This window comes from Emydura macquarii, unplaced genomic scaffold (assembly GCF_026122565.2).
Source record: "Emydura macquarii macquarii isolate MOO-44397 ecotype Brisbane River unplaced genomic scaffold, CSIRO-AGI_Emac_v2 contig_295, whole genome shotgun sequence".
Classification (NCBI taxonomy): Eukaryota; Metazoa; Chordata; order Testudines; family Chelidae; genus Emydura; species Emydura macquarii.
This window is the reverse complement of record NW_027130432.1, coordinates 13,978,918-14,003,603: the sequence shown is the minus strand read 5'-3', so window position 1 is coordinate 14,003,603 and position 24,686 is coordinate 13,978,918. Positions and strand designations below refer to the sequence as shown.

The 24,686-nt window shown below is 56.7% G+C and overlaps 1 protein-coding gene across 1 annotated transcript; it reads left to right on the top strand.

Annotated features, from left to right (window-relative positions):
- The first annotated feature begins 5,654 nt into the window (after positions 1 to 5,654).
- ELMO3 (engulfment and cell motility 3) lies at positions 5,655 to 24,670 on the top strand. Its single transcript, XM_067552957.1, has 21 exons — positions 5,655 to 6,203; positions 8,786 to 8,909; positions 9,073 to 9,113; positions 9,324 to 9,396; positions 9,525 to 9,575; positions 10,062 to 10,231; positions 11,269 to 11,368; positions 11,473 to 11,624; positions 13,054 to 13,132; positions 13,901 to 13,951; positions 14,331 to 14,453; positions 15,617 to 15,748; positions 17,121 to 17,225; positions 18,501 to 18,609; positions 18,839 to 18,975; positions 19,174 to 19,337; positions 19,524 to 19,636; positions 20,405 to 20,509; positions 21,230 to 21,312; positions 22,006 to 22,086; positions 22,901 to 24,670. Exons 2-21 carry the CDS (start codon positions 8,832 to 8,834, stop codon positions 23,111 to 23,113), a joined length of 2,160 nt encoding a protein of 719 aa, XP_067409058.1. The 5' UTR covers positions 5,655 to 6,203; positions 8,786 to 8,831; the 3' UTR covers positions 23,114 to 24,670.
- Positions 24,671 to 24,686: the final 16 nt, after the last annotated feature.

Genomic DNA, 24,686 nt, shown 5'->3' with positions numbered 1-24,686 from the left:
TCTATGCTGAAGAGCCATGTGCTGGTAACTAACTGGGTATAGATCTGCCAACGCCCGCTCTTCAGAGCTGAGAGTAGGCCTCTGTCTTGGGCCACGGGGAACCTGTTCCCCCTTCCCCCAACTAGGGCATGGGGAGTGAACAGCAACTGGCACACAGAGGTGGCCATGAGAAAATGGGGTCCTGACTAAGAGCTAGTCCCTCTGCTTTAGGTGGCTGGAGCAAGCACCACCAACCCCCCATGGCTCTCTCCCCTGTGGTTGAGGGGGGGAGGGCTGAGCCAGGAGGGAGCCAGGGCTTGGCCTGGGCACTAGGGCTGCCCCGGGATGCTCTCTGACACCCCTATGCCTCCCTCAAAGTGGGGTTTGGTGTCGCGTAACAAATGGCTGCCATCGCAATTTGCTTCTGGTAGCAGTTTCTGACACACCAAGATATTTTGCTGCCCTGTCGCAATTTGCCACCTGTCATCTTTCCCCATCTTCTGGTCCGGGGAGAGCAATTTGTGATGGATGGGGGTTGACCTGTCCCAGTTTGCTATTGTTGTGAAATCTCTATTTTAAATTTAGGCACACACATAGGTATTTTTCTAATTTGGAAAAGCATTCTACAGAGTTCAACCTCAGACGACTTGTATGTAAAACCTTGAAGGAAGGTGGTGGTGTTTCTGTATGTCTCTGTCCATTGTAGATTAGGCCATGGTAAACAAACAGTAAATGCACATAAAACACTGAAAACAGCGTAAAGCATTGTAAACAGTAGTTGAAATACTTATGCATACATTTTAAACACAAGCTACAAGGCAGAACATTCTTTCCTTATATAGACTTTCCCCCATTGTCAGGTTACACATACTGAACAAGTTTTCAACACACAAGAACATAAGAATGACCTTAATGGGTCAGGCCAAGGGTCCATCTAGCTCAGTGTCCTGTCTTCTAGTAGTGACTGGCACCAGATGCATCAGAGGGAATGACCAGAACAGGGCAATTTATCAAGTGACCCATCCTGTCATCCAGTCCCAGCTTCTGGCAGTCAGAAGTTTTGGGGCACCCAGAGCATGGTGTTGTGTCCCCCTGACCATCTTGGCTAATAGCCATTGAACTTAGCTAATTCTTTTATGAATCCAGTTATACTTTTAGCCTTCGCAATGTGCTTTGGGAAAAAAGTCCCACAGGTTGGCTCTGCGTTGTGTGAAGAAATACTACTTTTTGTTTGTTTTAAACCTGGGTGCCCCCTAGTTCTTGTATTATGTGAAGGGTTGAATAACACTTCCGCCACACCATTTGTGATTTTATAAACCTCTATCATAGCTCCCTTAGCTGCCTTTTTTTCTAAACTGAACAATTGAAGTGTTTTTAATCTCTCCTCATATGGAAGCTATTCCATACCCCTCATCATTTTTGTTGCCTTCTCTGTCATTTTTCCAATTTTAAGATATCTTCTTTTGAGATGGGGTGGGCGTACCATGGAAGTGGCATTGGGATATTTTCCGTCTTATTATCTATCCCTTTCTTAATATTATTAGCTTTTTTGACTGCCACTGCACATTGAGCGGATGTTTTCAGAGAACTATCAACAATGACTCCAAGATCTTTCTTGAGTGGTAACAGCTAATTTAGACCCAATCATTTTTAAAGTATAGTTGGGATTATGTTTTCCAATGTGTATGACTTTGCATTTATCAATATTGAATTTCATCTGCCCGCTCATCCACTTCTGGGAGATCTCTTTGCAGTCAGCTTTGAACTTAAATGAATAATTGTATATCATTTGCAAACTTTGCCACTTCAATCTTTGCTTTTTCCAGATCACTTATGAATACGTTGAACAGCACTGATCCCAGTGCAGATCGCTGGGGGACCCCACTTTGTACCCCTCTCTATTCCTCACCAAAATCAGCGTTACATTAGCAATCTGCTGGTTGTCAGGTATTGGCTTCGTACCACAGTTATTAGTTCTGCCATTTTCTATTTGGATTCCTTCAGGACTCTTGGGTGAATACCATCTGGTCCTGGGGACTTAGTACTGTTTAAACCACACCATTTGCACTTTGGAGCTTTGGCACAAACAAGCATATTCGCTTTGATCTTATTTCAGAAACATTTTCTCAGGCGTTTCTCTCACTGTTCAAACTGCAATGCCTTCTCAGCTGTGTTTTGACCTCAGAATAGCGCCTGCAGCTGAGTTACCCAAGGTCAAACAAAACATCACCTTTTTTTTTAAGCAGTGAAGAAAAGGCCTTAGGGTTGGCTTCACAAAGGGCCTAAGGCATTTGTGACCCTCTCCTCCGGATACTCAGTGGCATAAGCCACTGTTACCTCTCTGCTTCTGCACAGGAGAGCTTTGGCTTAAATTCCCTGCCACACCGCTCTATCCGCCTCCCCAGCAAACTCCTCAAGACTGTTCCGGCCTTTGCCTTGCCTGGCATGTAACAATCAGTGAGCCTGAGCTCCACAGAGCTGTCTGCCTGCAGTGCTTAGACCCTCTCCCTGAACACTCACAGAAATTGTTAGCTGCCTCTGAAGTAACAGCACACACCAGCAAGAGAAGTTAGCTGAGGCCTCACCCTCCACTGTTAATCTACAGCACTGAGGTGGTCAATTAGTAAAACTAAGAATAAATTAATAAAGAACAGAGATTTGAGTGAATACTAAGATAGAGGTATGGATACAAATAAAACAAAACCCGCTTTCTAGTGCCTGAGACTTAACCAGAGCTATGAACTGGCCATGCCTAGATGTGCCGGGGTTCAGGTCTGGCAAGCCCCAGCACAAACTAGGCATGGGTTAAAGCACCAAAAATGTGGATTGATTGGTTAATTCTAATGGGACAAGAGTGGCATTGCTTTGTACTTCGTGCTTATGAGGAGATCATTGTAAAGTTAGGCCAACACTGCATGCACAGCAGAATCTGCCATGACACTGGCTCTGTTTACATTGCAGTTACAAACCTGTGGCTGGCCTGTACCAGCTGACTTGGCTTGCGGGGCTTGGGCTTGCAGGGCTGTTTAATTGCAGTGTAGACATTCAGGCTTGGGCTGACCCCAGGCTCTGGGTCCCTGTGAGGTGGTAGGGTCAGCATGTCTACATAGCAATTAAACAGCCCATTAGCCTGAGTCAGCTTCCACCGGCCAGCTGTGGGTGTTTAAATGCAGTGTAAACATTGCCTATGAGGCCTTTTGCTCATGAAAAATGTCCTGACCAGTGCAAGCCTGAGGCAAGGAGTGAGGTCACCTTCGATTTTAACTTTAATCCTTTTCCTATAATTTTGTCAGGCCAAAATTGATGGAATATTGCAAAGGCTTTTCCACCCAGGGCCCTGCTCAGGGGAGTTAAGATAAGTGCCCCATTGCATTGCTCCTTCTCTTTGGACTTAAAAACAAAGTTTTTGGGTTACACCTGAACTATACAAAACTTTAAAATATTTAGGACAGGTCAAAGGCTAATAGTGTTTGGGAGAAGGATGCCTGCAATCTTCTATGGTATCCCTGACTGCCATTGTCAAAACTAAGGTCACCTTACTTTTGACTGAGAGCATCCACACTGGGACTTAAGGCTCTGTAACTTATGTGCATTAACTTCACACCTTTAGCCTATGTTTACACTACAGATCTTACAGCGGCATACCTGTATCACTTCAACTGCACTGCTCTATACCAATGGGAGATTGCTCTCCTGCTGGCCTAATTAAACCACCCCCACCAAGCGCTGGTAGCTCCTGCCAGCATAGTACTGTCCACACCAGTGCTGCTGTTGGGGAAACTTGTGTCGGTCAGGGGTGGGGTTTTTTCACGCTCTTGATGGACAAAAGTTTGACTGACAAAAGCGTTAGTGTAGACAAAGTCTTTTTTAGTGTTACACAATGGAGACAAGCATTTAATAAGGGAAGGGGAAAAGGCCTCTGTTAATTCTTTTAATTTAAAAAGTTTTAACTGTTTTTTCATGACAAACACACAAAATGGATGCAGATGCAAATACCTCTTATGGTGAAGAATCACTGTTAGCCACACAGTCAGCATCAGAATTGTCAAGCCATGGATGATGATGGTTCATTTAACATCTGAGTCAGCATTATAGGCCGTGTCCTCAGTGCTGAGAAAATTATGTTTTTACTAAGGGGTAACGCACTGCGTTAGCTATCCTATCGTAAAACACAGGGGAGATAAGACCAAAAGGCAAATTGGGTGAGGTCAACACTATGCCCATAGTCCAACCAATGCAAAGAGGTAACAGAATAATTCATTTAAGAACCCTTTACAAATCAATAAACTTGTCAGAATGAAGATCACTGAAATGTATTATAAAATATGTAGCCTACATAAAAGGCTATGAAATGCAATTAAAAGTCTAAACAATTGAGTAGAAAAATCAGTTATTTATGTATGCAACAAATGAAGTAAGGAGAGTAAAGGGTACATGTCAGTGTCTGCAGGATGGGGATTACTTACTGAAATAAGAATTTTTAATACATTTTTAATTATCAGGGGAGAGAATCACATTACTGGCCATCCAAAACAGTATTATAGGACTGTATAACCATTTTAGATATATGGATTCTTTGAGGGAGTTAACAACAGAAGTATGAAAGCTAGCGCACCCTAAAGGCTCAGAAACAAAGACAAATTAAAGGAACCACAAATGTGTGTGTGTTTTATTTCATTACTTTCAGGTGCATAACTCATGAGTTTTGCATTCTTGTGGTGGTTAATCTAACTTGGGGTTGTATATCTATATTTAGTAAGTAGAAATTTGCGGTTGCGAAGCATGTCATACAAGATAGTACAGTGCCCATATGGCCAAATTTTTAAAGGTGTTTAGCTGAGTAGTGTGATCTTTCCAAAGCATCTAGGTGTTTTCAACCTTTACAAATCTGGCCTTTAGTAAATATTTGAGAACCAAGCTGCACACAAGTGATGACATGAAAAAGTGTTTTGGTGCTGGAGAGAGAGGTAACAGAACAGTTCATAAAGACAACTGATCCCATTGGTGGATCAAAGGAAACTAGAGTTTTGACACCAACCCAGGAAATCAGTCAGCCTTAAAGTCCTATGATCCCAAAGAATAAACTTCTGTATTAAAAAAAAAAAAAATGTAGAATTAAAAACTAATATGGCAATACCCTAGAAACACTGGGCTGTGACTGCTGAAGCTGGAGAGGCAAGACGGGTGAGATAATATCTTTTATTTGACCAATTTCTGAGAGAGAAGCTCTTGGGCCACATCGAGCTTTTCTTCAGGTCTGGGAAAAGTGCTTCCAGCATCTCCCTTAAATGCAAGGGGGACAGATTGTTTAGCACAGCTAGTCAGCACGTACTCTTAGGGACCATTCAAGGTACCTGTTCACAGCTTTGCAGGCATGGGACAAAAAGGAGGAGTGAGTGGATTACAGATGGTTGTAATAAACCATAACTCCAGTGTCTCTGTTCCGTCTAGGCTTTGTCGTGTCTACCAGGGCAGGCAGCGGCTGAAGCTACTGGCAGCTCTCTGTTGTCAATGGGTGTTAGTAGGAAGTGTTCGCCGTGGTGCCCGAGGCCGGCCCTTTGCGCAGTATTAAGGCAGGTGGGGTGAGGTGCTAAGAGCAACACAAACATTTGTAACGGACTCCCCCGGGCTGCAGCCCCCGTTCGCAGGGAGGGACAGACGAAGGCAGCCGCCGCCGCAGGCAACCGGAGCAGCCGCTGGGGCTTCGGGCAGGCGGAGCCGGCGGGACCCTCTCAAACACCGGAGCCGGCCTGCCCGTTGCACTTTCTGGAGGGGCCCGGCTGAGTGGAAACGATTCCGGGGTCCAGCGGCCTGTAGCGGTCAAGTATCGCCGCTAGGGCCGGGCTGGGCCTTGCAGCGCCGCGCACGGGCTGGGGAGCGAGGAGCTGCGGGGTCCCTCGCCCCGAGTTCGGCACCCGTCGGGGGTAACCCCCCTGGGCCCGGCTTCCCGGCAGCGCCGCCCCCGCCCCCGGCTGCTCGGCTCGGTGGCGTTCGCGGGGGCTCGGCTCCTGGGGGCGCGGCGCGGCGTGGCGCGGCGCGGCGGTTCCCCGGGGTGTCTCCGCCCGGTGAGCGGCTCCTGCCCCGCCACGCCCCGCCCGCCCCGAGGGCGGAGACCGAGACGCCCGCCCGCATGCCCGGCCCCGCTCCCAGCCGGCGGCCCCGACCCGGAACTGCAGGCGGCGGCGGCGGCTCGGTCCCAGCGAGCCCGCGGAGTCTCCGGGCCGGTGAGTGCGGCCGGCCGGCGGGGGCAGCCGCAGAGCAGAGCCCGGCCCCGTGGGGCGGGTGCCCGGGCTGCGGGGGTGGCCGGTGGGTGCCTTGCCCCGGCCCCAGCGGTGGGCTGGCCCATGGGAGGGGGGTGGCCCAGCGACCAGGGCCCAGGGGTGCCGTGTCCCCCACGGGCGGCCCCTGGCATCTGGCTCGCTAGCTGCCCCTTGGCTCTGGGTCCCCTCCACTCCTCTTCCTTGGGTGTAGCTGAGCTGGCGGCTCCGGGCTGGGCTGGGTTACCCGGCCTGTCCCTGCCCAGCCAGGGCGCATATGCTCCGGCAGGTTCGGCCTGGCCCTGTGCCAGCTATACGCTCCCAGCCAGGTGTTCGAGGGAGCTGGGCTTGAGCCCATGACACATTCCTGCCCTGCCCTGCCTGCCCTGCCCTGCCCTGTGCTGAGCTGAGCTGCTGGAGCCAGGGCCGTAACCAGCACGTCTGCTCGTGCCAGATGCCCCCTGAAGAGCTTAGAGCCCCCTGCACCGAGTTCCTCGCAGCGTCGCACACTCTGAGGCGAGCAAAGCAACCTGAAGCATCACATGCGGTAAGGTGATGGCAGTGGCCACGCAGCTTCCGTGGCAAGTGATGATACAGTCACCACCTGGGAAGAGACAAAGAGGGTGGCCTAGAGAAAGTAGAAGAGAGAAAAGTCACATCCATCAACGTGATACTCAGAAGCCCGTACACACCACTAGTGCAAGACCAAACTAAATGGCGAATACCGGTGGCTGCTCCGATGGGTGTGAGAAGATTTAAAAAAAGAAAAAACTGTAACTCTAGCCTCCTCTTTAGGTTGGCTGAACAGCGTCTGTCAGTTTGGGCTCAGGGGATTTAAATGCTGCTGGTAGGAACCTAAGGGTATGTCTACACAGGGATCAAAAACCCAGGGCTGGCCCAGGGCAGCTGACTTGGGCTGGCTGGGCTGAAAAATGGCTGTGTAGATGCTCGGGCTGGCGCTGCAGCTCTGGGACCCAGCGAGGGTGGAGGATGGAATGATGACAGCAAATTTTAGCCCTACAGCCTGAGCCTCGCAAGCGTGAGTCTGCTGATCTGGGCCAGCTGCAGCTGTGCTGTGGGACTTTTCACCCTGTGTAGATGTGCGCTAACGGTCTCTTTGCTGCAGAGGATTTTGCCATTTACCGAGCTGGTCAAACAGCACAAAAACCATGTATCAAATCCATCAATCAGTGATTAGCCATGAAATGACTAGAATTGTCCATTTGTCGAGCCCTGTTTGACAATCGTGGGTTCCTACTTTGCTCTGGCTGCTGCTCTTCCTTTTTTTCCCTTCCTGTCTGTCCTCTGCTTTTTCTTTCTCTTTCCTGAAATACTGTGGTGAGTCTCTTCCTGCATTGTCTTCAGAGCCAGCTTCTTCTTTTCTCTCACTGCCTCTGACCTGCCTGTTCTCTACACATTCTACCGTCCATGTGTTTTCTGTCCCCCCTCCCCCCCAACGTCTCTACTTCTCTTACCTTAACAAATCTATCAGCCTCTCCTACCCCTTGGCCAACTCTGCTAGCTGCAGAGTGATAGTAGAGATGGGGCAGCAATGATCAGGGCAATTCTCTGCCCCTCTCTCTGGCTGCTGCCTGTTGGAGATGTAAGGAGTGTTTCTGCTGCTTTACTCCTTTTCCGGCCTTTATTTTTGAGTTCCCTGCTGCTGTGAGTAGGTTCTGGAGCTTGCCTGGGGCTTTCCCAAGTGGCCTCTGAATGAAACTGACTTACTGCTCTGGGGTCAGTAAAAGAGCAGTGAAAGACTCTGGTCAGTTTTCACATGGCTGCAGTGTGTGGAATCTCTTGAGTGGCTGCTGAGGCAGTGGAGACAGGCTGTGTCTGCACTACAGAACTGAGGCTGACAATAGCCCCTGACATGAAGCGTATGTCCACAGAAGGGTTTTTTCTGCTGATGTAGCAATGTGCCTCCCCGGGCTACGTTCATACAGAAGCACTCTTGGTGACAGGGCTGTGTCCACGCTGGGGCCATTGCTGGCAAAACTGTGTAGCTAGGAGGGGTGTTTTCTTCACACCCCTGCCCGACGTAGTATGCCAGTATAAGTGTTAAGTGTTGACCAGGCCTGAACCATTGGCTGTGTGAAGACACCACCTCAAAGATACACTGGTGGCACTCAGGACATGCGTGGGAGGGTTTCTGGACAGCCACGAAGACCAGACACCGCCTTCCTGCGTGTTCAAGCACAAGCCTGGATTGTGCAGGAGGCAATGGCGCTTGTCCGCGGGCGCGTTCTTCTCACCCTGGCTGAGTGGGGTTTTTCAAGCTACACCCACAGCCGTAGCCCCTGAGGGCCCTGGGTGGAGAGCGGCTGCTGTCCCGTGTGCTGATGGCTCATGGCGGGCGTGGGCTGCTCTCAGATGATCAGGATCCCATTGGTCCCCTGCCCAGAGTGGGGGGGCCTCTGGAGGACTGTAACTGTGATGCATTCATTGATCTATGCAGTCCCATTCGTGGGCGTGGTGCTCAAGGCGTGATGAACATGGGTGATGTCTGAGTGGTCAGCACTGGGAAGTAACCGCTCTGTCTCTTCCAGGAGTTGCCGTGGGTCTGGGACAGTGGTGAGCAGGCGAGCCGAGACCATGCCGCCCCCCAAAGACATCGTGAAAATCGCAATCCAGATGATGGGAGCAATTCCACAGCTCATTGAACTCAACCAGGTAACGTCCTGCCCTGCCCGGGTGCTGGACCACCCAGCTGGTGTGGAGGGGCTCCCGCTGCTGGCTGGCAGTGCAGTGATGGGTCTCGGGCTGGGTGCTCGGTGCCGTGCCGGGGGCAATGCCTGGGTCACATTCGCCACTCGCTGTGTTTCTTTGTTTTCAGACCAAGCCCCTGTCTGCAGTGGTGAAGGAGGTTTGTGACGTGTGAGTAACTCTTGTCTGTTCTCTAGCCTTGAGGGGCTGTCTCTGCGAATCAGCAGGCTCTTTGGGGGCTCTGTGGGATCCCTTCTCCCCCCCCAAGCTCTTTGGCTGCCCCCTCAGCTCCCCACTGGGGTCCCAGTGTGTGCACTCTGCCCTCGGCATGCACGGCAGGCGGGGATCTGACGCTCTCTCCTGGGGGGGTCTGTGCTGCAGGTGGAACCTGGGCAATGCCGAGCACTACGCCCTGCAGTACGTGGATGGGCAGCAAACGTACATCACGGAGTCGGTGAGTGCCCCGGGGCCGGCCGCCCTGACGCTCTCTGCAGCCGCTGTCACCCTCTGGCTGGGTCTGAGCTGCCGCCCAGTTGCAGGATTTAGGGTCTTTAACCCGGTTTCTTGTCTGTCGCATTGTAGAACCGCGCGGAGATTAAGAATGGAAGCATTCTACGGCTGACCACTTCTCCGGTATATCCCCTCCCTGCCTCCTTGGCGCGGTTCCCTGCTCCAGCCCTTGCCCTCCTCCCCTCTTTGTGCCTGGAGCGGCAGTGTAGTCTAGTAGTGAGAGTAGGGGCTAGGAGTCAGAGCTAGACAGATCCTGGCACTGACCTCTGTGCCTCAGTTTCCCCAGCAGTAATATGGGGCTAGTGATACTGATTTAGCACAGTAAAATTCCAGGGGCGTTTTGTAAAGTGCTTTGAGATCCATGGAGGGAAGGCACCAAGTAGTTTGTTGCACAGCTCTGGTTTCCCTCTTCAGCTCCCACCATGGGACTGCTCTGGCCTGACCCCTCTGTAGTGTAACCTCCTCCTCACCCAATGTCTCCTGGTCCAATTTCCCTCCTTGCCCCGTTGGGATCTTAACCCTGAGCTCCCCAGTCCCTGATGTCCCCTCTCACTCTTCCTGGTCTCGTACGGCGAGTTGACTTCGGTCTGATTCCTTCCTGGCTGGTAGGACCAGGAGGCAGAGAGGCTGTACAGCGGGATCCAGAGTAACAACCTGGACGTGAAGTCAGACTCCCTGAAGAAGCTTGCCAGCCTTTCCCGAGATATCACCTTCGCTCAGGAGTTCATCAATAGGAACGGCCTGAAGCAGCTCTTCCTGATTGTGGAAGAGGGGAACGAGTGAGTATTGGGAGAGAAATCTGCTCCTGGGGGCTCACTCCCTTTTGCCCCTCCCAACATCAGATGAGTTCTCCGCCAGGTTTGTTCCTCTCTGCCCCCACAAACGCATGTGCCTGGCTAGTCCTCACCTCTTCTCCTTTTCCGCTCCGCGGCAAGACCATGCAATGAGTGGAGGCAGGGTGCGTTTGCAGTAGGCTCTCTGTATGCATGGTACAGACCGTTGTGCTCTAGAAGTCTAGAGGACAGGAATGGAAAGGCCTCCGCCCGTGGCCTTGGCAATGCAGGACTTTTCCTATGACAGGTTTGTCTAACCCTGCTGTAAACATCCCTCCCCTGGGGAGACGTTCCACAGCCATTGATCTCACTGCCAGGAAATCTCCTGATGATCATCCTACATTGTTCTTCACCCCATGGCTCCTACTCACTACTTCCTGTGTGGTGATCCCTCTCCCCCTTTGAGGGTTGCACCCCATGGATATTTGCAGGCTGTTTCTCTGTTCCTCTCAGTCATCACTTTGCCAGGCTAGATGTAGCTCTTTGCATGTTTCGTCGCAAGCTCCGTTTTGGTGGCTTTTCTTTCAGCATTTGTTTGTTTTCCCTCAGCTCCCTCCAGGTAGCCGAGGCAATGTACTGTGCTGTCCGGCAACGCTGCATGTGCATGTGATGTGACTCCGTTGCAGAGCATGTCCACAAGGCGGCATTTCCTTGATGCTTGTATGCTTAACTGTGCAACCTTAACATCACAGGAATGTCATTTTTAGCATGAACTGTGGCTTTCTTGGTGCTTTCTGGGTCTCCAAACTCCTTCTTGGGCTAAGTGAGAGTCCGATTTCTTATCCAAAGTATTCTCATCTCATTGCTTATTCCCCCTCTCCTCCTCTCTCCCTCTCCCTGTTTTCTGTCTCTCTAGGTGCTTCTAATGTGCCCATCGATGTGGTGTCTGGGTGGCTTTGTTCCTGCTGCCCTGGCCTTTAGAGCGGCGTTTCTGTGGGGTTTCTGGGCCCCCTCTCACCATGTTTGCTGTTCTGTTGCTTCAGTATAGGGGAGATTCTAGCTCACACCCTGAAGGCCTTCATGGAACTGATGGAGCATGATTTTGTCTCCTGGGAGACGCTGAGTCCAGCCTTCATCAAAAAAGTAGGTGCCTCCCAGAGTTCTGGAGTCTGAGCCTCTGCACACACCCCAGTGCCGCGGTGGTTGGACTAGTCGTGTCGCTGATGTCCCGCTGCTCTGCGTTACAGATAGTGAGGTACGTCAACACGCCGGCGATGGACGCCTCCATCCAGCAGCTCTCGTTGTCCATCTTGGAGAACATGGTTCTGAGCAGCCGCCTCCTCTTTGAGCTGGTCAGACATGAAGTTACCCTGGATCGCCTGCTCACCCATTTGCAGGTGTAAGTACAGTGCCAGCCTCCCACCCCTTCCCTGGGGAGAGCAGTGCGCTGCCTGACCCAGTCCCCTGCTCCTCCGCCTCCGTTTTCTGCCATTATTGCATCCCATCGCGCTTGGTTATGGCTGGGTGACGCTTTCTGACCCTCTCCCTTGTGGGCACTCGCCCTTCAGACGTTTGCAGGCTGCCACCAGGTCTGGCTTAGAGACACGTAGCTCCCTATCGCCGTCCTCCTGTGTCGCTCCATGCAGCCTCCTGAGTTTTGTTGCTTCTCCAGGCTTCCCATCTCGCTCTGTCTGGGCACAAGCAATCCCCAAATTCCAGCCGTGGCTGCACCACAGCCCTGTAGAGACAGGGCGGGCCTGTTAGTCCCCCTCGACTTCACCACCCTGCAGACCCCCCCACCTGTAGCCACTCACTGTGTCTGCTCGCTGCAAGGTCCCTCAGCGTTACTGCTCCCTGGCCCCCTTCCGCGTGCCAAGTCGCTGTCGACGTCCATGTGGCGCTGGTGGCAGTTCCTGTTGGCACTGCATCCCTGGCTGGCCCGGCGGGGGGGCTTGTGTGAGCCAGTGATTTGCAATGCGTCCTGGGGGGGGGAGGCTTTAAAGAGCAGAGTCTCGGGGTTCCCAGCACCCCCCAGGCTGGTCCTGGCGTGGTTGTTCTCATCCTTGCTCTGGCAGGTGAGTAGCAAACATGCCCCTGGTTTCTCCTTTATTGTTCATTTCTCCAGTCCATATCCAGGGTACATTCCTGCCCCAATCAATCCAATTCTATCCGGGTATCTCCTGGTTTTGGGAACGCTGGGGAGCCCGGCCAGGGTTCAGCTCCACCAGCCAGCGCCACTCCTCGTCCCCGACGCTGCTGGCCCTGCGCTCGTGGGCTGGCAAACGCACACGCTCCTTGCTGGGCTCTCTCTCGCCAGTTCTGGAGCAGCCCCTGTCTGCATTGCTGGGTGGCAGGAAGTTCATGCCAGAGTGTCTGAGAGGGGGGAGCTCCCCATCCTGCCTGGGTTTAAATCCCTCCCACTAAGCTCTGCCAGTGTGGAGCAGGTGCTTGGGTGCCCCTCTGCTGATTCGCCTCACCCTGCCCCCCTCCGAGGCTCTTTTCTCTCTGCACCATCAGCTGGGGTGGAGGGGGCTCTGTCCCCCCTTACCCCAGTTCTCTCTCCCGGCCCCTGAATGCCCTTTGGTCTCGGGTCCACGCTTTGCAGGGAGACCTCTGCCCTTATGTGCCCTCCTGTGCCCTGGCACCAGTGGCCAGTGGGACGTCCCCTGAGCTATACCTGGCTTGGGCCGAGCTCCCCGCTGTGGGCTGACCTCTGTGTGCAGACGGGTGGCGCAGGGCCGGTGGGGACAGCCGGGAGGGGAGACGAGGTGCCGGGGGGGCAGCCCAGGCCCACCCTGAGGGCTAGTGACTCATTTCCTTGCCCCTAGGACCAACCAGCAGCTGCAGCTCAAAGCCATGGCGCTGCTCATCGCCCTGCTGTTGAATGCCAGCACGGCAGAGAGGAGGGTAAGGTCCCCTGGCCCTTCTCCCACGGGCCCCCAGAGCAGCTGTGCCCCGGGGGTAACTGTGGGGCTGGGGGTGAGGGGGAATGCAGTCTGGCTGCCCAGAGGGTGGGAGCAGACACTGGACTGCAACCTGCACTGGGAGCCCTGGGAGAAGGGCGGCCCAAGGATGGGGGAGGCGCTAAACGTGGTGGGGGAGGGAAGGATGGGCTGCCCTGTTGTTGCGGGGGAGGGGCTCTCGGCATCCTTATTCCTCCTGCTGCCGTGGAAGGAGACACGTGTGACCGAGGGCCGGGACAGGGTGGCTGGGTATGAGCCGTTACTCTGCCTGCCCCACCTCTGCCCTTCAAACAGCAGCACTCACCGCCCTGCGTGGTGCCACTCCATCGCCCCGAGCAGAGACCCAGGCGGGCCGACCTGCGGGGTCAGGCGCGGGCAGCCTGCCATGTGTCCTGTGCCCGCCCCTCGGCTCTCTGCCGAGCTGGGCTGGACCCATCCCCTGAGCAGGAGACGGTCGGGCTCTGGATGCTTTCGTTCCCTGCATGCTTGGGTCCCTTCCAGAGCCTGCCTGTTTCCTCCTCCCCTGCCCTGCCTGGGGCAGCAGGGGAAGGGCAGCTGGTCTTGCCCAGCGCTTGGCCCAATGGCTTGTTGGGGCAAGCGGTGTCTGGAAGAAACTGGCCAGCGGTTGGGGGGAGCTGGGGCCTGCGGAGCGGGTGGGGCTGGGCGGAGCGCGGAGAAGCCTGCGTGTCTCACTGGCTCTTTCCCGTCCTAGGACATGATGGGCTATCTGGGCGAGAGGAACATCCGGCAGTTTGTTCACAAGGTGGGAAAGCAGAGAGCTCCTGGCCCCAGGGGCCGTGCCCCTCCCCTACTGTCTGTGCATTCTGCCCCCCCTGCTGTCCCCCTCCCCCCGCCCAGGTATGTGTGCCCAGAGCCCCGGCCTCTAGTGTTTCTGTAACCCTTTCCCCGCTTTGCGCCAGCTCCCCATGGCTCCATGCCTCCCGCCAGTGCTGCTCTGCCCTCCCCCGCACCTGTGTGCCTGCAGCCACCAGCCTGCTGTGTCTGGCACTGGCCCAGCCCCCTGCCCTCGGAAAGGGTTATGGGCGGTGCCTTTGGAGGGACGACATCTGACAGGCTCTGCCCCGTGGGCTCCAGTCTGGGGGCTGGGGTCAGCGACTGCCCTTCTTCCGTGTCTTCCGTAGAACATAATCCACGCCTCAGAGCCGATGGGGGATGAGATGGCCCATTACCTCTACGTGCTGCAGTCCATCACCCTCAACCTCTTGGAGCAGAGGATGCGGACCCCCATGGACCCTTACTCACAGGTCTGACGGGCTCTTCTTGCCCCTTCCCCTCCCCCCCCACAGGCCTGTCGGGTGAGCTCTGCCCTTCTCCTGGATCTGCCCTCAGTGCTCTCCCTCCCCGGGACTGACCCCCCTCTTCCGGAAAGCATCTCCCACCCTCCCTGCCCCTGGCCAGTTCTTGCCCTCCTTCCCCACGCCCCAGAGAGCTCAGTCCCAGATGGCGCCGGCCTCTCCTCTGCCACTGTATCTCCTCTCTCCTGGATCTCTTCTCTCCACTGAGCAATAGCAGCACCCTTTGCTTCCACTCCTGCTTGGCTGGAGGAGATGGAGCTACTGCCTCCTGTTGCCAGAAGCAGGCACTGCTGGGCTGTGCCAGGTGTGCCCAGGTCATGCAGGAACGAGGTATCATGGGGGCTGCATTTCTGAGTGCTCAGCACCCACAGCTGGAACCGGCCAGTGCTGGAAAACCTATCTCAGAAGAGCTGGATCAGAGGCGGCTGCAGGGGGATGTGACGGAGGTCTATAAAATTGTGACTGGGGAGGAGAAAGTGAATAACACGTGAACCAGGGGTCACCCAATGAAATTAACAGGCAGCAGGTTTAAAACAAACAAGAGAGCGCGTCTTCCCACAGCGCACGGTCCACCTGTGGGGCTCGCCTCCAGAGGATGTGGTGAAGGCCAAAAGTAGGACTGGGTTCAAAACAGAATTAGCTAAGTTCCTGGAGGATCGGTCCAGCAATGGCTGTTAGCCAGGGTGGTCACGGACGCAACCCCAGGCCTTGAGTGACTGCAGAAGCTGGGAGTGGATGACGAGATGTCACTTGATAAATCGCCCTGTTCTGTCCACTCCCTCTGAAGCATCTTTCACCACCACTGTCAGAAGACAGGACATTGGGCGAAATGGACCATTGGTCTGACCCAGTGTGGCCTTTCTTGGGTTCTTATGTGCTTCTATCTCCGAGCATTCAGCTGGGCCTCACTCCCTTCTCCTGGCTTGGGACCTGCACAGCGCTGCTGTTTTGTTTGCTGGCTGCGGGGGGGGGGGGGCGGTGTTAGCTGGGGTGGGCTGGCGCGGCCTATTCCTTTCCCAGCAGGTCCGTGGGGCGGGATTTGGGGTGGTACCCCTGCCTTGGCCTCACTAGGGTTGGACTGAGGCGTCGGCTGGGCCCTGCTCTCCCTGCAGGAGCAACGGGAACTTCTCCAGTCCCTGCGTCAAAGCGCCTTCGAGTTGGAGAACGAGCCTTCCGCTGGCGCCTTCAGCACGGATCGCCGGCGCTCGCTGTGTGCCAAGGAATTCCGGAAGCTGGGCTTCCAGGTGAGTCGCCCCGGCCGGCCACACCTTCCCATTGCCAGCAGGTGCGGCTGCTTGCGGCTCCTTGAGTGGAGGTGGAGAACGGCCCTGGCCACTGCCCAGAGGGCTGAAGGTGTATTTTCGACCTGGCGTCACACGGCACTCGGCCTGGCAGCAGTCAGCGCTAGGAGCTGCTGAGAGCTGCCCCGCGAAGGCAGAGACGCTTGGTTCCTCCACTGCCGGCCCCCACTCCCCGTGTCTCTTGCCTTCGCAGGACAGCTTTGAGCAGCACTTTGCGTCTGTCAGCGTCAGGTGCTTCGGGATTGGGCTTGCGGGCGGAGGTTTTGTCCCAGGGAGTGCTGGCCAAGGCCCTTGGGACAGGCGTGTGGGCGGCAGCTCCCAGAGGAAGGTGGGAGCAGTGCACGCTGGGGAAGGGAGCGGGGATATAGCCCTAGAGAGAGCAGCAGCCATGTGTCCTTCTCCCGGAGCCCTCGCCCTCGATTACGGGGTCTAACCACATCCCCTCTCGAGGGCAGCTCAGCGCCCACCCCTCTGCCGTGGGCTTCGGGCCTGGACCCCAGGCAGTGGCGCGACTGTCCTCTCCAGACTCAACTGTCTCCGCACCCCAGGGCCCTTCTCACCTTGTCCTGTCCACCCCTGAGGCCCCTCTGCCCCTTCCACAGGACATGTCAGCCTTGCCTTCCCAGACTCCGTTCCTGGCTCTGTCCCCACTGCAGGCCCCGGCCCAGACCCCAGCCACTAGAGCCCCTCCCTGCCCTTGCAGCTGGATCGATACGCCAACGGGTGCCTCAGCGCTGCCGTCCACCGAGAGCTGGAGGCCTGCGGCTGCTGTCACTGGGAGCAGGCACCCAAGGGCGTCTCCTCAGGGAGTAATTGCTCCAGCCAGGGCTTTGTCTCATCCTGCCCAGCACTGGAGAGCAAGGGACCGTGGCCTTGCACCATGTGTGATTGCAGGATCCTTTACGGCTGCCAGCAGATCACTGGAGGACTCGGGTCCTGCGTCCGTCCTGGGCACCCAGCACAGGCAGGCTGGGACCAGCATATGCAGAACAGACAAACGGCAGCTCTTTTCCACACATGACAGTCCTGCTTCTGTGCGCTGCGTGGATCCATTCGATGCCCCCTAAGCTCAGCCTGCCCTCTGACAGCCCTGCTTCAGTACGCGGGAGGCAGGGTCATGGCCCGGGCTGTGCGTCCTCATGAAGAGATGCAGAACTCTCATTAGGTTCTCACTTGGCTGCCTGTCGTTCCCCACGTGGGTAAACCGGGCTTTAGCGCAGCCAGTTCTCTGGAGCCATCGCCAGCCCATGGGACAGCGCTGGGCGTGTACCTGCTGTTCGTAGACTATATACTGCGTCCTCTTGTGTCCTCCCAGAACTACAGTAACCCCGCCCAGGACCTGCAGCGCACCCCCCCAGGACTGCTGGCTCTGGACAACATGGTCTACTTCTCCAGACACTGCCCCAGCGCCTACAGCAGGGTGAGTGTCTCCCATCTCGCAGGGTCTGTCTACATGGGGAACTATTCAGGAGTAGTTACTTCACTTTAAATTCACACCCTACCTTAATCTGAATTAACTTTCAAGTGTAAACAAGCCTTGATTTCTTGTAGGTGGGGAGCCAGTGGCACATAGAGGTAGGACTGCCTGGGCCTTCCCATTTGCAGGCCATTTTTCAGATATTCGGAACGTTCTCAGCTGTTCAGCTAACTTCCAGGCTGGTATTTGCCGGGCCAGGTTTCTGCCTGAGGCTGGGGAGGGGTTTGAGCAAACCCAGTTCCACTGTTTCGGAGAGCAAGGAAAGCAGCAACTGCACTTTGGCTACAAATATTGGCGGCGTTTTTGTCCCATGTCCCACTATTGTGCTGAAGTGGTTGGGGTGGGCAGCAGAAATTGCCCGTGGCCCTCCAGAAGGAGAGGTGCCTTCAGGGCTGCTACAAATCTCTGGTTTGGCAGCAATAGAACAGCTTAAATGTCTTTTTCACATGTGTCACATGAGAGAGCTCTGGAGCCTTGACTTAGCAGGATGCTGGCTTGATGCCACACCAGGCGTGAAACGTGGGTGAATCTCCTGAAAAAGAAAGTGCTGAGTTCTCCAGTTTGTGTTGTGCAAGGGCTCAGACTAGATGAGCACAGTGGTCTTTCCTGGCCTTGGGACCTGTGAATCTTTGAAAAACCTAAAATTAAATGCAGCTCAGGTGCCTGATAGCTTCACGCCATCCACTGACTGCGGCAGGGCTCCGCGCGGTCCCATCACTGGAGGCTGCTGTTAGAAAGGTTGTCACTGTAGTGCCAATTCTGGGGCTGGCCAAGAGGCCAGTATAAACAGTTCATGGTGTCCCTGTAGAATACCGACTGACTGTGCCTTTAAGAGAGATGGGCTAGTCTCCATGTCCCTTCTCCAACACTTCTCCATGGGTCTCTGTCTATGCAGGGGCTCAGCGGAGAAGCTGCATCTCCTTTCGGTTCCCAAGGGAGCCGGGCTGCTTTGGGGCACGAAGCTTCCCTGTTGACTTCTCGCTGCAGCTGAATTCTAACCTGCCCGCCCCGGGGGACGGGGATCCCTTTGCTGGGATTCCTGACTGCTGTGCAGCTGGTGGGAGCCTTTGGGGTTGGAGAGGGTACGCTGGCCCTACAGAATCCCATTCCTGCCCTCGCTAGCCCTGAGCGCCACCCCACCTCAGACAGCTCGTTGGCGGCTCTGCCTGCCCGGGGCGTGTGCGCTCTGGGAACTGTGATGGTGCCCGTGTCTCTCAGTTTGTCCTGGAGAACAGCAGCCGTGAAGATAAACACGAGTGCCCGTTTGCCCGGAGCAGCATCCAGCTTACCCTGGCCCTCTGCGAGATCCTGCATGTGGGGGAACCATGTGAGTGCACGGCCCCTCGAGTCTGTCCCTGAGCCTGGCCAGAGCCCCACAGCTGGGGTTGGGGTGGGCACAGCCAAAACTGGTGGGCATCACGGCTCCTGGCTGGGCTAGGGGGTGAGCGCAGCTGAAGCCTGTGAGCATCGTGGCCCCCATTTCTGCCCCCTCCCAGCTGTTGAGGTTTCCCAGAAGACCAGGGGAACCTGGCCCCATTGTGTCTTTCTTGCCTCAGGCTCAGAGACGGCCCAGGCTTTCTACCTCATGTTCTTCGGTCAGGAGCACTTCTTTGAGGAGTTCTTCTGTATCTGCATCCAGCTGCAGAACAAGACCTGGAAGGAGATGCGTGCCGCGCAGGAGGATTTCGACAAGGTGAGCTTTGCTGGGGGGGGAGGGGGACAGGGGCCACCCAGGACGGTGCCATGGAGCAGGGTGTCCAGTCGGGCAGGGTCTCTCTGGGCAGTGGGCTCTGGAGGGATCTGCGCTGTGGAGCAGGGTCCCCTGCTGGTGCCGTGTGCCCCACAGGGGGTGTGTGGAGCAGGGTCCCGTGACGGTTCCAAATGCCCACAGGTGCTGCAGGTGGTACGGGAGCAGATTACCCGGACCCTGTCCCTCAAACCCACCTCCCTGGAGCTGTTCAAGACCAAAGTGAATGCACTTAACTACAGCGAGATCCTGCGACTGCGGCAGACGGAGAGGATGCACCAGGAGGAGACGCTGGCTGCGCCCGTGCTGTGAGTAGAAGAGAGGCCAGGGCACAGCTGCTCCCAGCCACAGCCTCAAAGAAGGGGACCCCCAGCTCTGCAAGGGGCTCTGTGAGTTGGGGCCTCAGGGTCCCGGCTGTGAGCGTCGGGGGTGGAGGCGGCGTGGCGCTGTGCTTGGGGTGTAGCTGCCTGTGTCCCATCTGGCTCTCTCCCCAGGGAACTGCGAGAGAGGCTGAAGCCCAAGCTCCTGGGGCTGATCCGCCAGCAACGGCTCCTGCGCCTCTGTGAGGGGACGCTCTTCCGCAAGATCAGCAGCCGCCGCAGACAGGGTGAGGAGGGCCTGCGGTCAGGGGAGCACTGTGTCCTGGCACGACGGGGTGGGGTGTGGATGCTCTGGGCTCTGACACCCTGGTGCAGGGGTTCTTGGCGTCTATAAAATCATGCCTGGTGTGGAGAAGGTGAATAAGGAGGTGTTGTTATTTACCCCTTCACATAGCACAGGAACCAGGGGTCACCCAATGAAATTAGCAGGGAGCAGCTTTAAAACAAAGCAAAGGATGTACCACTTCACAGCGCACCGTGAACCTGTGGAACTCGTTGCTAGGGCATGTTGTGAAGGCCAAAGCTACAGCTGGGTTCAGAAAGGAATTAGCTAAATTTGGGGATCAGTCCATCAAGGGCTGAGAGCCAGGAGGGTCAAGGTTGCAACCCTCAGCTCTGGGTGTCCCGAAGCCTCTAGCTGCCAGATGCTGGGCTGCACCACTCGATAACTGTCCTGTTCTGTTCAGTCCCTTTGAAGCACCTGGCATTGGCCGCTGTCAGAGGACAGGACGCTGGGCTAGCTGGACCATTAGTCTGGCCCAGTATGGCCGTTCTTGTGAGGTCACTGCAATGGAGGTCACACCTGGAGTTGCCCTGCATGAAGGGGATGGGCTCTTGGGCTGGGGGTAGAGAGGGATGGGGCCTGGGTGTGTGTGGGGCAAGGCTGGTCAAGAGCGCTGAGGAGGTGGGGACGGGGGTGGGTCTGGACACTCTGGCCCTGTTCCCGCGCCCCTGGGCGAGCCAAGGGGCTGACTGCTGCTCGCTTCCCGTCCCAGACAAGCTGTGGTACTGCCGCCTGTCGCCCAACCACAAGGTGCTGCACTACGGAGATGTGGAGCTGGGGGTGCAGAGCCCCCCCATCGAGAGCCTGCCGGAGAAGAGTACGTGACACCACGAGGGGGGTTGTCCCTCAGAGGGGACGTGATCACTGGGTGCTGAGTGGGTGAGCAGCAGTCGGGGGCTCAGGGACACTCGGTGACTGAGCCATGGGACGCTCCATACGATAACGGGCCCTGCCCTTCCCCAGGGCTGGCCTTGCCCGGGGAACTCAGGGCCACAGGGAGCTGCTGAGGCAAAGAGCTTCGCAAGATTCCCCGGGGGAGAGAATACGGAGCTGGCAGCGTTACTGGCAGCGCTCAGCCTGGCCAGGGTATGAAATGTCCTGCCTTGGGGCTTCAGCTGATCTCTGAGAGACAGCAGGGGAGAGCTGATATGGCGGCAAAGCGTCCCCCTCTACTACTGGGGGTTCGGACACTGTCCTCGCAGGCAGCTGGTCTTGGGGACCGTGAGAGGCAGGACACTGGGTCGATGGGCCTTGGGTCTGAGACCTCCTGGCGATGCCTGGGCACCTGAATAACCCCGTCCTGGCTGGCACCTACGGGGCTGCCTTCCTGCCTATGCTGGTCCTGCCGAGAGCCGTGCTGAGCTGTGCGCACTGAGCGGCTGCTGGGTTCCCTCGGGGCTCGAGTCTGCAGGGGCATGGGCCCAGAGGGTTGGAGGGCTCCTGCCTGTGCAGGTGGGGGCGGGGCTGTTGGGGGGTGCTGGCTGGGGAGCATGCTGGGCTATGCTGAGCACCTCTGCCGTGCCTCTGTGTCCCTCAGTCCCCGTGGCGGACATGAAGGAGCTGCTCATTGGCAGGGAGTGCCCGCACATGAAGGAGAAGGGCTCCGGGAAGCACAACAAGGTCAGCAGCTGCTCCCTGCCCAGCCGCTAACTCCCTCCCCACACCTCTGTATGTGCATGTGTCTGTCGGCTGGGTCCTGGGGGTGGGGCAGGCGAGCTGTCTGTCTGTCTGTCGATCTGCCTCCCTCTCCTTGTTATCCAAGCCAGGCCAGTCCCTGCCCGCAAAGAAAGCGCAGAGATCTGGGCAGGCACGTGCTGCAGGGACAGCCATTGATTCTGCCCATGCAGGGCTGGCAGCTGTCCTGTGTAGACACTGGGAGCGTGTCACACCCGCCCAGCGTGAAACCTGCCCGGGGCAGAGAATGAGAACCCAGCAAGGAGGGGCTGAGCCAGGCGCTGCCCTGGGGCCTGGGAGACCTGGCTGTGCTGTTCACCAGCTCCTTGACCCAGACTTTCCCAGCCTGGGGATCGGGGGTCGCTGACGTCGTGTGTAGGCGTGGCAGCTCTTGAGGGACGTAATGTCTCTGAGAGTTACTGCACACAGTGGCCCATGTGGATGCTGCTGCAGCACGCTGACGTCCTGGCGTGGCTGGGGCCCTGCGGTCACATGCAGCGACTTGCTGTGCGGATGAGCCCTGTGACCTGTCACTGCAGGTTACAGCCCTGGCTGCTGCCTTGCCTGGGCCCTGCACAGCCTTTCCTGGCCTCGCTGCGGCTGCCCTGAGATTCAGGTGCCCCTGCCTTTTCCCCACAGGATGTCTTGGATCTGGCCTTCTCCATCAGCTATGACGTGGAGGAGTACTACCTGAACTTCATTGCTCCCACTCGCTATGAGGTGAGCCCCGCTGGCCAGCCTGCAGGGTGGGCTGGAGGTTCGGGGCGGCTGGTTGCCAGGACTAGCAAAGGTTGAAGGGTGTTGTGGGACCGATCGAGGTGATGTGCATGGTCTAGATCAGACTGGGACAGGGGAACCTGGCACCGGCTGAGAGGAGAGGGACTTGGTCCTGGATCGGGACAGGATGGAGGGAGAGAGGTGGTGATAGATGGCAGGGGAGTGGAACTGGAACAAGGTGTGAAGGGGGGGAGGGTGCACCATGGAGTGGGCGAAGACAGGAATGCAGCGAAGGGGATGCACTGGGGGACGGGTGGGGAAGTGGAGGGTGTGCTCCAGTCACCCTCCAGGAAGGAGAGTTAACACAGACCCTGCCCTGAGAAGTCACTCCAGCTGGCTGCCCTCCATGCAGGATGGATGTTGAACCAGGGTGACTTTGCCCATAGCCAAGACCTGGGGGCAGACGTCTGTGCGGCTGTGGGCTGAGCGGCATGTTCAGTTCTGGCTGCACGAAGTTGTTTTGGACAGTTAAAAACCCAGGTGCCAGAGCCCCCCTCCCCCGGTCCATGCTGCACCACGCTCCTTTGCACCCACCTGGCCTGATTGCAGAGTTGTGCGGCAGCGGTGTGGCCGAGGGGGCGCACGTGCGACGGGGGGTGGATTGGGATGTCGCCCAGCGACGGATGGATGCGGCAGACGGCTCAGGGAGGGATGCGAGAGATGGGACAAGGGGCTGGGTGGGTTGCATGGCTGGCTCAGCAAGGGGCTGGGGTGTGACTACACGTGAGCCTGAGCCATGCTTTTGCTTGCTCCTCAGTTTTGCCTGTGGACAGATGGCCTGAATGTGCTGCTGGGCCGGGAGATGACGAGTGAGCGCACGCAGAGCGAGCTGGACATCCTGCTCTCCATGGAGCTCAAGCTGCACCTGCTGGATCTGGAGAATGTTCCTATCCCTGACGCCCCACCCCCCGTCCCAAAGTCCCCCAGCAATTTAAACTTCTGCTATGACTTCAGCCCCATGGAACAGTAAGAGCCTTGGCCCTGGGGCAGCCCCCTCCCCACAGCCACACCAGGCCCATGACACTCTCGCTGCCGAGTCAGCCCCAGCTCCTGGCCCCCAGCACTGCTAGCGGCTCGGTGGGGCTACAGCCTGCTCTGTATGGGGGAGGAAGGGAAAACGCTGGCTCCCACCCTCTTGGCTCAACCACCTGCACTGCTGCCTCTCCTGTGTCTCCCTGCACGTGCTGCTGCTGTTACTGCGACGCAGCCGGCCTTTGTCTCCCTGCAGGCTCCTTCTGGGGGGTTCAACGTAGCACTTTACAACCCGCCGAGCCCCTCGGATCAGCACCACCTTCCTGCAGGGTCCTTAGCGGCTGCCCTGTCCTGTACAGTGCAGCTGGGAGCACCGCAGTGAAGGCCTTTGAGGCGGTGAGCGAGAAGGCACGTCTGTGTGCGGCCCGACGCCTCCCTTGCTGTTCTCGGGGCGCTGGACACACGGTGAGGTGGTCACTGCCTAAGCAGGGCTTTGCTGAGCTGTTTGCCACGACCCTCCCTGGCCAGGCGAGCGTGTGCTCAGCCTGCTCCCCAGCTGCACCGCAGCAGGCAGGGGAGGAAGCAGAAATCCATGCAGGTTGGGGGGCGGGGCCTGGGCCCACTATTGCCCTGACCTTTATGGACAATATGGGGCCTTGGGAAAAATCTGCCTTCCAGCAGCTGAGGTGTTAATCCTCCTGGTGCCAAATGGTTGAGGGACTCACTAAGCACAAGGAGAAACTGAGTCGCTTCCACCTGCCTCTGAGAGCTTTCCCAAGGCCATGGATGTGTCGCCGAGAGCTTGGGCAGAGGGAGCTCCTGCTGGGGCTAGGTGCTGGCACATGGCGAGGGGGCAGGCTCCAATGGCCCTGCCCGTGCCTAAAGCTAGGCAAGGAGAGCTGAGCAGTCCCTGGTCAAGGCTCAGCACTGCCAGGTCTTGGCTGCAGTGATCCCAGACCACTACCTGCTGCCCAGGAAGCCAGCCCCCTCCTACTATCTGCCCCCCTGCACCCTAACGCTAATGCTGCACTTGCTGTAACAGGCCTGCCTCCTCCCCTGCCCCATATCCTGCTCAAGCACCTGTAAGGGGATCCCCTGCACTGTACCCCTGCAGCCTGGGGCTTCTCCTGAGAAAGGTACCACGGGGCCCTAGCCCCTTCTCTTCTCCCTGTAGAGTGAACTGTGATAATACGAGGGGCATAACCCGTCTGATTGTCTGCACTGAAACTGCACTGGCCCCAGCCCTGGGGCTGGAGAGGGTTGAGAACAAATTCCTCCCCCTCCCCCCTCATCATTTGGACAATAAAAGTGTACAGAGAAAGCCAGGCCTGGTTCCTTGGGGGTGAGAGTTCGGTGTTCCCAGCTGGATTGTTGCTGTCTCCTGGGGCTGGCAGCTCAGTATCTGCAGCAGCTGCCAGCCACAGACTGCTGTGCAGAGGCATGATGGGGCCTCAGTCCCGCTGGATGTGGGCACCGCTGTGGCACTGCACTCTCTGCAGGCAGGGGCCCCAGCCTCTCCCGCTTGGCACAATACCAGGGGAGCAGAAGGGTCTGTTTAAAGTAGAGGCTTT

What these genes read in the sequence shown, in the direction of transcription:
- ELMO3 (XM_067552957.1), top strand. Translation starts at nt 8,832, where the DNA reads ATGCCGCCCCCCAAAGACATCGTGAAAATCGCAATCCAGATGATGGGA. An exon ending in GCCCCAGCGCCTACAGCAGG is followed by an intron (nt 17,226 to 18,500) that starts GTGAGTGTCTCC and finishes CGTGTCTCTCAG; the next exon opens with TTTGTCCTGGAGAACAGCAG. An exon ending in GCTCCGGGAAGCACAACAAG is followed by an intron (nt 21,313 to 22,005) that starts GTCAGCAGCTGC and finishes TTTTCCCCACAG; the next exon opens with GATGTCTTGGATCTGGCCTT.